This window comes from Plecotus auritus (assembly GCF_963455305.1).
Source record: "Plecotus auritus genome assembly, chromosome: 3".
In the NCBI taxonomy this organism is placed as follows: Eukaryota; Metazoa; Chordata; class Mammalia; order Chiroptera; family Vespertilionidae; genus Plecotus; species Plecotus auritus.
This window is the reverse complement of record NC_137772.1, coordinates 176477906-176492268: the sequence shown is the minus strand read 5'-3', so window position 1 is coordinate 176492268 and position 14363 is coordinate 176477906. Positions and strand designations below refer to the sequence as shown.

Genomic DNA, 14363 nt, shown 5'->3' with positions numbered 1-14363 from the left:
GCTAAAATAAAAAATATGAAATCTACTGAAGTAGGTAGGTAAGGAATAGGAAATGGTTGAGGTCTTCTCTAAAACTTAATCCTGTTCATTATTTAACAACAGTTATTTCTGAAGGATAGGAAGAAGGAAGATCCTTCCTCTTACATCTAAGTCATGTCCTAAAAGGCTAAACACTCATAGAAAAGGTGAAAACTATGGATCCCTAGGCTTTTTGCTGGGTCTTCTTATGTAGATGGGGCTCACTAGGTTAGATCAAAAGAGAAGGTCTATTGAGTAATATCCATCTTTCTACTCAACCCCAAAGAAAGAAGCCATCTTTCATCCTCACCTTTCCTCGGATCAAGGCTTTGAAAGCAATTCGCGCAATTAGGTAGGACCAGATGACATGCAGAACCTGTAGGATCAGGAGAAGGCCATTGAAGAGCCACCAGGAGGGATAGGGCCCAATCATCTCCCAACTCTCAAAGAGGGTTGTGTTCAGAATCCTAGAAGAAGGAGACCAGTGGTCAGATTATAGAGTCTAAGCCAGGCAGATAGGAATGAAGCTGAGTTCCCTGAGAAGCAGAACCTGTGTTTTCTCCCTGTACCTTCTCTCAGTTGAAGTTCCATGCATATTCATCCACAATGAGAAAATAAAGGAAGGCAACCTATGAAGTTTTCTATCTTTAGGGGTAAGGGAAGATATACATTCAAACCTTGGTTCTCAAATGTCTCCTATCTCGAACAATTTGGTTCTTGACTAAGTTATTCATGGAAAAAATGTCTTCGTTGTCAAACAAAACTTCGGTTCTCGACCCAACAACCCTTTCATGCTGATACCTGTATGTATGTATGTAATCACGTGTGTCTCAGGTGACAAACAGGAGAGAATGCACGAGTATGAGTCAGTTTACCACTAAACCTCACATTGTTAACATTTCAGGAAATTGTGCTATGAATATTTTCATGGTTTTTTTTTTGGCTTTTGTTGCTGCTTATTATTATTAAATATTACAGTTAAGTCACATGGGTCCTACGAAGGTTAATGATAGTAGCAAAATGAAAAGGAAAGTTGTGAGAACAGCGATAGAGCTTAAAAAAAAAAATAATTGCCAAGTATGAGAGAGGTGTTTGCATGTCTAATTTGGCTACCGAGTATGGCATGGTGAAATCAATAACTAGTACAATTTTAAAACATAAAGAGGCCACCAAGAGAGCTGATGTTGCTAAAGATGTGACAGTGTTCATGAAACAAAGATCACAGGCAAATGAAGAAGTAGAAAAATTGTTGCTGATTTTGATAAATGAAAAGCATTAAGCCAGTGATGTAGCATTTTTGAGACAATGATATTTGAAAAAGCGAAGATGCTGCATACTGACCTCCTAAAAGATACCCCTGGAATAAATGTTGAAAATGATTTAAGGCTAGTAGGGGGTAGTTTGATAAATTTAAGAAAATAAGTGGCATTCATAGTGTAGTCAGGCATAAGGAGGCTTGCTAGCTCTAACAAAGTAGATGCTGATAATTTCATGACAGAATTTCAAGAATATGTAGAGGCCAGGGGATTTGTTCCCCAATAAGTGTTCAATTGTGATGAGACAAGCCTCTTCGGGAAGAAAATGCCAAAGAGGACTTACATCACACAGGAGAAGTCACTGCCAGGACACAAGCCAATGAAGGACAGGATGACGTTTTTGTTGTGTGGGAATGCAAGTGGGGACTTTAAATTGAAGCCTCTACTTGTCTATCATTCTGAAAACCTTGAGTTTTCAAGAAAAATAATGTCATGAAAAATAAGTTGAATGTGATGTGCAGGGCTAATAGCAAAGCTTGGGTAACCAGGCAAGTTTTTTACTGAGTGGATTCATAAAATGTTTGCCCCAAGTGTGAAGAAATACCTCTGGGAAAAACAATTGCCACTCAGGGCACTTCTTGTAGTGGACAGTGTTCCTTCCCTCCCTCCAGGCTCGGAGGCTGAGTTGGTGGAGGAGTACAGCTTCATCACTGTTAGGTTCTTGCCACCTAACACAACTCCTCTTATCCAGCCCATGGACCAGCAGGTCATTTCTAATTTTTAAGAACTACACAAAGGCACTGTTTCAGAGATGTTTTGAGGTGATGTCTAAAACTAATTTAACTCTTGGGGAGTTCTGGAAGGAACATTTTAACATTCTTACTTGCTTGAGGCTCACAGACAAAGCATGGGGGAAAGTGTCTTCCAGGACCATGCAATCGGCCTGAAATTGTGGCCCGGGTCTGCTGCTGAAAGAGACTTTGAGGGCTTTGAGGATAAGCCTATGTCTGTTGTGGAGGATAATGTGTCTCTGGGCAAGTCCATGGCTTGGAGGTGGATAATGATGATGTGGAGAACCACAACACTGAGCTGACCTTCAGAAGGAACAGCAACATACAGCAGCTGAAGAGGTCTCTTCAGAGAAGAAGGGAAGGGATATTCCTACTTCACTAATCAAGAAAATGCTTGGGAAATGAGGAGAAATGCAAGATTTTATTGAGAAATATCACCCTGACAAAGAAGCAGCAAATCATGCAACAAACTTGTTCAATGACAATGCAGTGTTTCACTTCAGACAAGTGTTAAAATGCAGATAAAAACAAACATCATTGAATAGGTTTTTAGTGAGACAGAGGCCCAGGGAGCCTGAAGCAAATTCTAGTGGAGCAAAGAGACAAAAGAGATAAGTTTTTTATGGAAGGGGACTCCCCTTCCCAACAATAACATCCCTCCATCCCTCCTCTCCATATTCAGTCATTAATAGCTCTCAACATTAAAGGTAAGTTCTAGTATGTATGCAAATTTTTATTTTTTATTGTACATTTCATTTCCTTTTTGTTAAATTTTCATTTACATTTCATGTCCTCTTTGTTTGTAAAGTGTTTATAGATTAAACAGTATATTAGACATGTACTACATATAAGAAAGGTTAAAAGAGGGAATCATTTGGGGGTCTGGAACAAATTCATTCAATTTACTAATTAAAAAATGGGAAAAAATGATTTGGTTTTTGAATAAACCACTTCTCGAACAGCCTTCCGGAAGAATTAAGTTCAAGAACCAAGGTTCCACTGTATAAACTATAGGAACTAATGGAATAAGTTATATTATTAATCACTTCAAATATGCACAAAACTGGGACAGCAATTTTAATCATGATCCTAGGACTCAGATCCTCAGGCACATATAGAATAGTTGGTAGCTGATTCCCTCAGACTAAGCGTGATCTCCAATCCACAAAGTCACTGACTTTGTACCATAAAGTAGTGAGTGTAGAAGTGAGAGGCATGTGTATGTGTATGTGTATGTGTATGTGTTGTCAGGGTGGGAGAGAGGGTGTGAGTAGGAAAACAAGCAAGAAGAGCCTGAGAATTTTGTAATCAGCACAAAAGAAAGCAAATGAATTACTTAGGCATAAAATGAGGGCTCGCCCAGGCCGTGGTATTTTGTGGAAGAGCCACACTCAAGGGGCCAAAGAGCCGCATGTGGCTCATGAGCCGTAGTTTGCCGACCACTGGGTTAGGTCAAGGAAAAAGCAGGGCATCAGGTTCTTGGTGGTTTACTCCCTAAACTGACAAAAGGTTTCATTAGCTACATTCCTACGACAGCTCCACAGCTCTAACACTTACCAGAATGGATAGATTCCTAGACGAGTGACCATAAAAACAGCACTGAAGATCACAAAAAGGGTGTCACAGAGACGCTGATATTTGGCATAATTGGCCAGCTTGGCAGCCTGGAGAAAGGAAGAATTAAATTGAGGAGAAAGCCCGTTCTCAGGAAGCAAAGGAGAGAAATAGAGGAATAACGAGGGAAAAGGAATTGGGGTCTTACCTCCAGCAAGAAGTCTGAGGCATCATGTAGACACATGACCAGAGTTCCTACCCGAACCATGTTGTTGATATATGAGAAGGTGATGAGCCCAATGGTGGCCAAGTGATGCACAAACATGATCAGGAAGTCCTAGGAGGGAATGGAATAGAAGAAGCAGGTATAGGCAAGGCCATAGAGACGCTAGCCAACTCAATGCCCTGCATTGTTCTTTGAAGATCTTATCCCAGCCTTAGAAGTTCCATTCTGTTTAAACTCTCCATTAAGAAGCTGCCTAGCCGAAACCGGTTTGGCTCAGTGGATAGAGCGTCGGCCTGCGGACTGGAGGGTCCCAGGTTCGATTCCGGTCAAGGGCATGTACCTTGGTTGCGGGCACATCCCCAGTGGGAGGTGTGCAGGAGGCAGCTGATCGATGTTTCTCTCTCATCGATGTTTCTAGCTCTCTGTCCCACTCCCTTCCTCTCTGTAAAATATCAATAAAATATGTTTAAAAAAAAAAAATGCCTAGGCCCTAACCAGTTTGGCTCAGTGGATAGAGCGTCAGCCTGCGGACTGAAGGGTCCCAGGTTCGATTCTGGCCAAGGGCATGTACCTTGGTTGCAGGTACATCCCCAGTAGGGCGTGTACAGGAGGTAGCTGATCGATGTTTCTCATTGATGTTTCTAACTCTCTATCCCTCTCCCTTCCTCTCTGTAAAATATCAATAAAATATATTTTAAAAAAAAATATATCGAAGAAAAAGAAGCTGCCTAGCATTTGACCCAAACTCTCTACATCAGTGACCCATAATCTATGTTAATATAGCTTAAAGCAGGTTAAAAAGCTCAAATTTAGTCCTGGCCGGTGTGGCCAAATGGTTGGAGTGCCGGCCTGCACATCAAAGGGTGTCAGCTCAATTCCTGGTCATGGGCACATACCTAGATTGCAGGTTCGGGTCTCAGCCCCTGTCGGGGCATGTGTGGGAGGCAACTGGTTGGTTGATGTGTCTCTATCACATCGATGTCTCTCTCTCTCTCTCTCTCTCTCTCTCTCTCTCTCGCTCTCGCTCTCTCTCTCGCTCTCGCTCTCTCGCTCCCTCATTCCCTCTCTTCCACTCTCTCTAAAAAAATCAAAGGGAAAAATATCTCTGGTGAGGATTAATAAAAACAACAACAAAAAGCTCTAATTTCTTCTCAGATTCCAATACCAAGGGTTGACCTGAAGAAATCTCTAAATACCTGAGTTATCAGACATAGCTAATAAATACTTCTTAGCCCAGTGAGGGACAGAAGGTGGGGAGAAGGCAGGAGAAACAAGGATTAAAAGTTATGTTTTCCACATAGACAGATACAGTGATATATTCTAGTTCTTGAGTTGGGGATGGGTTCAAAAGTATACATTCTAGTACGTTTTTAAACCTTTATATTTGTGTCATGTATTAAAACAAAATTTTAATAAGGGGACCTTTGTCTCCTGACCATAGGAGAGTGAAAGGCACCTGAATGGAGTATCAAGCTTGTAGGTTATGTAACAGTTAACAACCCAGATTAGTTTCAGTCCATTCCCATAAATGCTAATTTTGGTTTTCTCACCAAAAATAACCATAAGTTAGTAACAGATCAGGGCTAGAGCTGCTGGAACTACATTACATCAGGTTGACAACAATAAGAGGTGAAGACTGTCTACTTATAAAAAACTTAAGTCATTTCCAAATTTGTCACTATGTGGACAAGTCACCTTACTTTTCTGAATCTTTGTTTCCTAAATAATAGCAAGAAAATGGTAAACAAAATAATCTAGAACCCCTTCCAGTTGAAATTCTTTGAGTAAGTGGGGTCACCAAGAAGGAAAAGCAGAAAGAGAACAAGGGCCCCTAATGCCAAGCAAAAGCCAAATTTAGCCTTTATGGATTCAGGCCTGTCCTGGATCATGGCTTGCTATCCCAGTTCTGACTAGTTTCCTGAGCTTTACACATGTAAGAGCCTTGGAGAAAAATAAAGAATAGGGTACGCTTAGCTGGTTAACTGTTCTCATCTTGGCTACCCTGAAGGCCTCAAATATACTTCTTCATTAGTCAAGTCTCATTTCTGAGAACATTACAAAGAGCTAATAGTCCCATCAAACCTACTTTCTCCCTCTTTTGTGGTCCCAGTCAGGACAGAGAATCCATCACAATGGCAGTAATGGTAGCTGCTAGGAAGGAGGATGCAATAAGTTACTGGGAATCGAGGGAACCAGTGTCCTTACCTTTCTTTTAATGTCTGTAAACTGAGAAAACATTAGAGACCAATAAAAGGCCAATTCCATGATATAATAGTAATAAAGCCCACTTGTGAGAGGCTGAAAGAGAGAAAGTAGTAGTTAGAATACCAGCTAGTCAAAGATTCATTCTATGTCTGCAACTATCTCTGCCATGGAGGACCAATAGCCATAAAAAACGTAAGAAATGACTTAAGTCTTTTCTCCCCATCATCTTCCAAGATCTTCAATAGCTAACAACAGGCTTTGGGTTAAACCTGGTGCATGGACTGGTGCACCGGTGACTTAAACCTGGTGCATGGACTGGTGCACCGGTGGGGTCCCTCGGCCTGGCCTGAGGGGATCGGGCCGAAAACGACTCTCTGACATTCCCTGAGGAGTCCCGTATTGGGAGAGGGTGCAGGCCAGGCCAAGGGACCCCACCGGTGCATGATCGGACTGGGGAGGGACTGCAGGAGGGCTCCAGAGCGTGTCCGGCCCGATCCGCTGGACTCCAGCAGCAAGCTAACCTACCAGTTGGAGCGTCTGCCTCCTGGTGGTCAGTGCGCATCATAGCGACTGGTCAACAGGTCGGACACTTTGCATATTAGGCTTTTATTACATAGGATATATATATATGTTCAGCTCTCATCTTTGAGAGATCAGATAAAGTTAACACATACTACAGCGCAATCAAATTAGTGTATCTAAAATTCTGGGCAATTAATGCTTTTTAAGGGATTATATACACTTAGGCCTTTCCTTCTTCCACTCCTGACCTTTTTATAGTATAGGGGACTCCAAGTTACCCTTGATTCAAAAATTACACCTGAACCAGAAAGCACTTCATTAAGTGCCAGAAAGCTGCTTTTGTTTCCAGCCCAATTAGGGGAATATACTGAATATAATGGGGAACTGGAACAAAAAGATCACTGGATTTCACAGCTATGGGGACCCCAGAAATAGATACCCTGTATATATGACTCAAAGAGACTCAGCCCCTAATCTCTTAAGAATACCAAGGAAATGTGCTATCTGTCCTGTAATTGCACTGTCCCCCACTCTATTTTATACACATACATAAGTGCTCAGATCCTACCTGATATGGATAGCTATGCCAGCACTGTCGGGTGTCCCAAAACCAAGGTGACTAAGAAAAAACAGATAACCCAGGTCAGTCTTCAGAATTCTCCCATGGCTCACCTATATAATCCTGTTCTCTCTATGCTATAGGGCGAAAAGTAATCCCTCTTGACAGACTTTAGAAATCCTTGAAGGGTAAATAAATATCTAGATTTCTCTTCTAGGACTTAAATTGTTATTACAAATAGAAAAATCATGCTTTGAGGTAAATAAGGGCAGGGAGAGCTCTAGGATAGTTTTTGAAAGCATCATCATCTGGGATAGAGGAGATAAGAAGACAGGAAGATAACAATTCCATTTGTTAACCAAGAGAAAGATCTCCATGTCAAAGATTCAAAAGTCAAAAGTAATAACTTCTAATGGAGTTTTAATTATGTCCTGTAAGGAATTTGCCCATTTCATCTAAGTTGTTGAATTTGTTGATTAAATCGTTCATAATGTTGTCTTATTATCCTTTCAGTGTCTACAGTAATAATCCCCTTTTCTCCTTGATATTGATTTGTTTTCTTTTTTCGAGGGGTTTATCAAATTCAATTAAATGTTTCAAAGAACCAACTTTTGGCTTTATTAGTTTCCTCCATTGTTTGTCTAATGCCTATTTCATTAATTTTTACTTATTTTTTTTTATTATTTCTTTCCTTTAACTTACTTTGGATTTAACTTTGTTCTTCTTTTTCCAGATCTTATTAGATCACTGATTTTAAAGCTTTCTCTTTTTCTAACATAAACATTTAAAGTTGTAAATTTCTCTCTAAGCATACTTTAGCTGCATCACATAAATTTTGGCATGCTGTAATTTCAGCATCGTTCAATTAAAAACATTTTAAAATTTCCCTTCTGATTTCTTGTTTGATCCACGGATTATGTAGCAGAATTGTTTAACTTCCAAACATTTTATGGATATTTCATTATTTATTATTGATTTCTAATTTAATTTTATTATGATCAGAGAACATATTTTGTAAGAATTCAGTATTTTAAAATTTACTGAGATTCATTCATTCATTCTCCATGCCCTCCTTCCAGTCACAATACAGACCAGACAAAGGGCCAGCTGAGGTATATAAGGGGTGGGTTTATTCTGCCTCCTCTTTTTGTACAGTCAGTGTAAGAACACAGCCTATGGTAAATACCAGGAGGCAGAGATTTATTATCTGGCCTATCACATGGTCTATCTTAGCTGACGTCCCATGTGCACTTAAAAATTATATATGTTCTTCAGCTGTTGGTGTAGTGTTCTTTTTAAGTGTCAATTAGGTCAAATTGTTTGACTGTGTTGTACAAAACTATATCCTTAGTGATATTTTTTGTCTAGTGATTTAGTCAACTACTGATAAGAAAGTATTAAAATCTTTAAGTATACACAATCTGATTGTGTATTTGTCTATCCCCATCCTTTAGTTCTGCCTCTTTTTGCTTCATATATTTTGAAATCTTAATTATATCATTTAGAAAAATAGGGTGGTGCTGTGAAATAAAAAACATGTAATCAGAGATCAAAAAATCTGAAATTCTTTGACTCTGGCAACTAACTGAAAAGCAGGAATTATACCTATTTTACCCACTTTAAAGAGTTACTGACTCCATTTCTGTAACCGTCTCCTCCTTCGAAGAATAAGGTTTTTTGTCAAGTGCTTTGTAAACCATTGTGCTTATGCTGATTTATTCAATACCAATTATTCTCTAGAGATGTGGGCATGATTAGAACCCAAAAGAAGATCAGAGAAAGTTCACACTCACCGACCAAAGAAATCTAATTCCGTAGCAGAATATACATAAATAAAAAGTGAATCTCCACCTGGGTGGGCAAAGAGTAGAGGTTATATTAATATTCACTCAAAAGAAAGTCTTTGGGTCTAAAGAAGTCAAGATAGCAGATTTGGAGATAAGATAGTTACTGGTAAAAAAGAAGATAAGTCCCCAGAATAGGGACAAAGACTGTTAACCGCAAAAGCCAAAAGAGACATCTTTTGGCTGCTTAAAATAGATTTCCACAAGTGTATACTAGCTTTAATCAACTTTTCTTCCATATCATACTCCTTGATAATAATGCCTAATATTTTCTTTGCACAATGATAAATACAGTGCTCTGTGACAATAGGGGAATTAGTAAAAACCCAGTGAAATAAGTATAGTATGTCCAGAAAAGGGATGCTGCCCATCAAAAAGTCCATTTAGAGCAAGCTGGTACTATTGCTATCAAGGTGTACAAGAGTGTGCATGTCTACCGACATAAGTACAGTTACAGGAATTCACTCCCAATCTATGTATTTGGGGAAGGGAACTACATTTAGCTTAGTGGCAAGCACGTCCAAAAAAGGGTGACTAGTCTCCCCGTGCTCTTCTTTCCTGCCTATAATAAATATAGTTAGCCCTGCACATTCATCGACTGTTGTCCTAATAATACAAGTAATTTCCAAAAAGAAAACCTCAGTCCACTCACACTCCTCCCTTCTCCTCACTCCCCACCTCCCTCTGCACACCTACATGCTTTCACAGAATTTAGTGAGCGTTGGGGGCTTGTCCTGATTCCTCCGATGGCGAAACCAGCATTGGATTTTTCGGACATCCCAGTCCAGTTGCTTTGACAGACCCTCCAGCCTTTTCTCATCAGGATACTGTAGATATATGACCAGAGTCAGAACATCCCTTTTTCTTCAAACATCTCATTAAATCCCTTGACAAAGGGGATGATAACTATATTGGCTTAAGTGATGTTATCTTTCCAGGTTTCATCTCAAAAGTCATTTTCAGCCTGGCTGATGTAGCTCAGTAGTTGAGCTTCGATCTATGAATCAGGAGATCATGGTTCGATTCCCAATTAGGGCACATGCCCGGTTTGCGGGCTTGATCCCTAGTGTGGGGCGTCCAGCCAATCAGTGATTCTCTCTCATTACTGATGTTTCTCTCTCTTTCTCTCTCCCTCTTCCTTCCTCTCTGAAAACAATTTTAAAAAAAGTCATTTTCACACATCAGAAAAGTACTATTTCATACATCAAGGACCTTTATCACTCACCTATACATGTCCTTGTTTGGTCTTCTCCCTCCAGCCCAAGCTGAGTAAAAAAAATATTAAAAATCCAAACTGCAAAGGCTATCGGTCCCCATCTTAATTATGTAACTAGATACTGACAAAAGCTGGAGCAGGGAAAAACAAAATTAAAATATGATTTGTCTGGGGGCAAGGGGTGGTGGTGGCTGCTAGGCCTAAAACTCAAATTATGTAAACTTGACTTAGATCCTGGCCCAAAGGTATTTCTCTGAGGAGATAAAGTTCTTTTCAAAGCTACTAGGTGTACCAGTTAATAATGGCGCATTTTGTAATCAAAGAAAACATGATTAATTTCAAGAGAAACATCAAAAGTGCTTTATTCAAAGTAATGTCCATCGTTAGCTACACATTTCCCCATATTTCAGGTAATTTGTGGATACCGTCCCAATAGAACTTTTCTTTTTTTATTATTATTAAACCTTTATTGTTCAGATTAGTACAGTTGTTCCTCTTCTGCCCGCCCCCCCAGCTCCCCTCCACCTGGTTCCCACCCCACCCCATGCCCTTACCCCCCCCCCATCCTCATCCATATGTGTATGATTTTTGTCCAGTCTCTTCCAGCACCCCCCACACCCCTTTCCCCCCAGAGGATTGTCAGTCCACTCCCTTTCTATGCCCCTGATTATATTATATTCACCAGATTATTCTGTTCATCAGATTTTTTATTCACTTGATTTTTAGATTCACTTGTTGATAGATACGTATTTGTTGTTCATAATTTTTATCTTTACCTTTTTTTTCTTCTTCCTCTTCTTAAAGAATACCTTTCAGCATTTCATATAATACTGGCTTGGTGGTGATGAACTCCTTTAGCTTTTTCTTATCTGTGTAGCTCTTTACCTGACCTTCAATTCTGAATGATAGCTTTGCTGGGTAATCTTGGTTGTAGGTTCTTGCTATTCATCACTTTGAATATTGCTTGCCACTCCCTTCTGGCCTGCATAGTTTCTGTTGAGAAATCAGCTGACAATCATATGGGTGCTCCCTTGTAGGTAACTAACTGTTTTTCTCTTGCTGCTTTTAATATTCTCTCTTTGTCTTTTGCTCTTGGCATTTTAATTATGATGTGTTTGGTGTGGTCCTCTTTGGATTCCTTTTGTTTAGGTTCTGTGCGCTTCCTGGACTTGTAAGTCTATTTCTTTCACCAGGTGGGGGAAGTTTTCTGTCATTATTTCTTCAAATAGGTTTTCAGTATCTTGCTCTCTCTCTTCTTCTGGCACCCCCATAATTCTGATGTTGGTACGCTTGAAGTTGTCCCAAAGGCTCCATACACTAACCTCATATTTTTGAATTCTTTTTTTCTTTTTGCTTTTCTGGTTGGGTGTTTTTTGCTTCTTTGTATTTCAAATCTTTGACTTGATTCTTTTTTTTTTTTTTTTAATATATTTTATTGATTCTTCACAGAGTGGAAGGGAGAAGGACAGAGAGTCAGAAACATCGATGAGAGAGAAACATCGACCAGCCGCCCTCTGAACACTCCCCACTGGGTATGTGCCTGCAACCAAGGTACATGCCCTTGGCCGGAATCGAACCTGGGACCCTTGAGTCCTCAGGCCGACGCTCTATCCACTGAGCCAAACCGGTTAGGGCTTTGACTTGATTCTTGAGATTCTCTAGTCTGCTGTTGGATCTCTGTATATTATTCTTTATTTCAGTCAGTGTATGCTTAATTTCCTGTTGGTCCTTTTTCATATCCTCGAGGTTCTCACTAAATTTATTGGCCTTTTCTAGAAGATTCTTGAAAAGCCTTATAACCGTGGTTTTGAACTCTATATCCAGTCGTTTGCTTTTCTCCATTTCTTTCATTTGTGACCTGTTTCTTTGTCTCTGCATTTTGGTTGCTTCCCTGAGTTGACAGACTGGCTTTGTGTGCTAGGTGTCCTATAGAGTCCAGTGGTTCAGCCTCCCCAGTTACCTCAGGTGGACACTCTTGGTGCACCCCTTTGTGGGCTGTGTGCGCAGTCTTGTTGTAGTTAAGCCTTGATTGTTGTTGGTATCACTGGGAGGAATTGACCTCCCGGCCAACTGGCTGCGAGGATCAGCTGTGTCTACAATGGGAGAACTTCTGTGCTGGAGAAACCCTTATGAGGCAAGACTTGCTTCAGTGGGGCTTTGGCGCTCACTGAGTCTGCCCCCTGAGTTTGTCCCTATGGATCTGAGGAGTTGTAATCTGGATGGTCCTACTCTGACCCCTGGGTACATTGGCTCTTGGATCTCCAAGGAGGTGCTAATTTAGCCTCTGCCTGAGGCCATCCAGCAGGAGCTACGGGAGAGATCTGCAGATTCCTCTTCTTTGTTTGGGTTTTGGAGGTGCCCAGATGAGGCCCAGCTGTGAAGCAATGCAAGCTGCTGCGGGGCCTTGGGCCTTCTTTTGGATGTTCTGGGTTTCTCTGACTCAGCTGCAGTTTGTTAGATAAGTTTACATTTCAAAGGAATAGGCCATTCATATGCAAAAGCCTCTGCGCACAGCCTGGGTGGGGTGGAGTCTCAGGGCGGAGCAAACAGCAATGGCTTCCCATCAGCCCTGCCCTAAGAGGCCCCCGGGTCTCAGTGTCCCTTGATAATCACTGCAAGCACCTCTGAGAGAAAGCTGCCCTCGAGTTCCGCCCGATGCCAGACAGTCCAGTTTCTCCCCGTATGAGTCTGGGTCCCCAGAGTCTCGCCCGGAACTGGAGTTCAGAGCAGTTGGGAGCTTGTGTCTCCCTGCGGATTGAAAAAGCCAGCTGCGTACTCAGTTGCCAGCCCTTTCTGCACATGCGCACCTCCATACCTCTGCACTTTACTTCCGCAGCTCCTCTGAGTCTTAGTGTGCTTTTCTCTTCCCTTCTAGTTGTAGAATTTCCACTTAGCCAGCCTTCCTGTGGTTCTGGATGATGTCCGTTTTGTCTTTTAGTTGTAGTTTTGAAGTGGTTGTGCCAGGCAGCAAGTTCAGGTGTTTACCTATGCCGCCATCTTGGTTTCTCCCTTTTCTTGTTTTGAGGCAAACCATTCAGAGACCCAATTTTCTACTTCTTCGTATGTTTTCAAGTGCTGCTCAGAAAGTGCGTGTGCCATTGATCGGAACAAGTGGTAATCTGAAGGAGCAAGGTATGGTGAATACAGTGGGTGGGTTAATACTTCCCAGGCAAGATCTTTTAACATGTCTTTAACTGGTTTTGAAGTGTGTGATGGTGCGTCATCATGAAGCAAAATTACTTTGCCGTGTCTTCTGGCACATTCTGGCCATTTCACGATCAAAGCGTGGTTCAAATTGATTATTTGTTGTTGGCAGCGATCAGTATTAATGGTTTCACCTGGTTTTAGAAGCTCATAATACAACACACCTTCCTGATCCCACCAAACGCAGAGCATTGTCTTCTTTCCAAAGCGATTTGGCCTTGCAGTCGATGTTGCTGGTTGACTTGGATCAACCCATGATTTTGTGCATTTGGGATTCTCAAAATAAATCCACTTTTCATCACCAGTCACAATTCGATGCAAAAAAAGACTTTCTTTCATGGCCATAGAAGCAACATTTTACTGATGACTTTTCGGTTTTCCATTTGTCTTTTGTTCAATTAATGTGGCACCCATTTTCCTTCCTTTAAAACCTTTCTCATTGCTTGTAAACAATTGGAAATTGTTTGCTGAGCAACGTTTAATCTTTCTGCAAGTTGTTTTTGAGTTTGACATGCATCTTCATCCAATAATGCTTGTAATTGTTGGTCTTCAAACTTTTTCGGTTGACCTGGACGTTCTTGTTTTTTCACATCGAAATCATCACTTTTAAAGCGTTTAAACCAGTGTTCACAAGTATCTTGAGATGGAGCAAATTCACCATAAGCTTCCCGAAGTATACGATAACTTTGTCTTCAAAATAAAGTAATGAATTAAAACTTCCCACAAATGCTCTTTTTTTTTGGCATGAAATTTGACATTTTTAAATGTAAAAATATCTATGATGTTAACACCTTCAGCAAATTTGACATATGAAGTTTTGAAGCTTGCTGTCAATACAACAAAATAGCATACATATCAAATCGCATATATATCAACATATGTGTAATTCCATCTATTGAAAAAAATCCACATTATTAACTGGTACACCTAGTATATGGACTACCCAAATGGGAAAGATCATCCCATCC

The 14363-nt window shown here is 40.6% G+C and overlaps 1 protein-coding gene across 8 annotated transcripts in view; it reads right to left on the bottom strand.

The window, feature by feature from the left end:
- The window catches only part of CERS5 (ceramide synthase 5), a 32909-nt gene that overhangs the window by 3461 nt on the left and 15085 nt on the right, over positions 1–14363 (bottom strand). For 4 of the 8 annotated variants that reach the window (XM_080662650.1, XM_080662649.1, XM_080662644.1 and 1 more), the window contains exons 3-9: positions 9672–9802; positions 8925–8982; positions 7141–7191; positions 6051–6143; positions 3828–3956; positions 3623–3729; positions 329–485 (exon numbers count right to left, since the gene is read on the bottom strand). In XM_080662650.1, coding sequence (XP_080518776.1) covers positions 329–485; positions 3623–3729; positions 3828–3956; positions 6051–6143; positions 7141–7191; positions 8925–8982; positions 9672–9673 — 597 coding nt within the window. In that variant the 5' untranslated portion in view covers positions 9674–9802. Of the gene's footprint in view, positions 1–328; positions 486–3622; positions 3730–3827; positions 3957–6050; positions 6144–7140; positions 7192–8924; positions 8983–9667; positions 9803–14363 lie in introns of all 8 variants that reach the window. The other 4 variants (XM_080662646.1, XM_080662648.1, XM_080662645.1 and 1 more) reach the window with 2 other exon arrangements.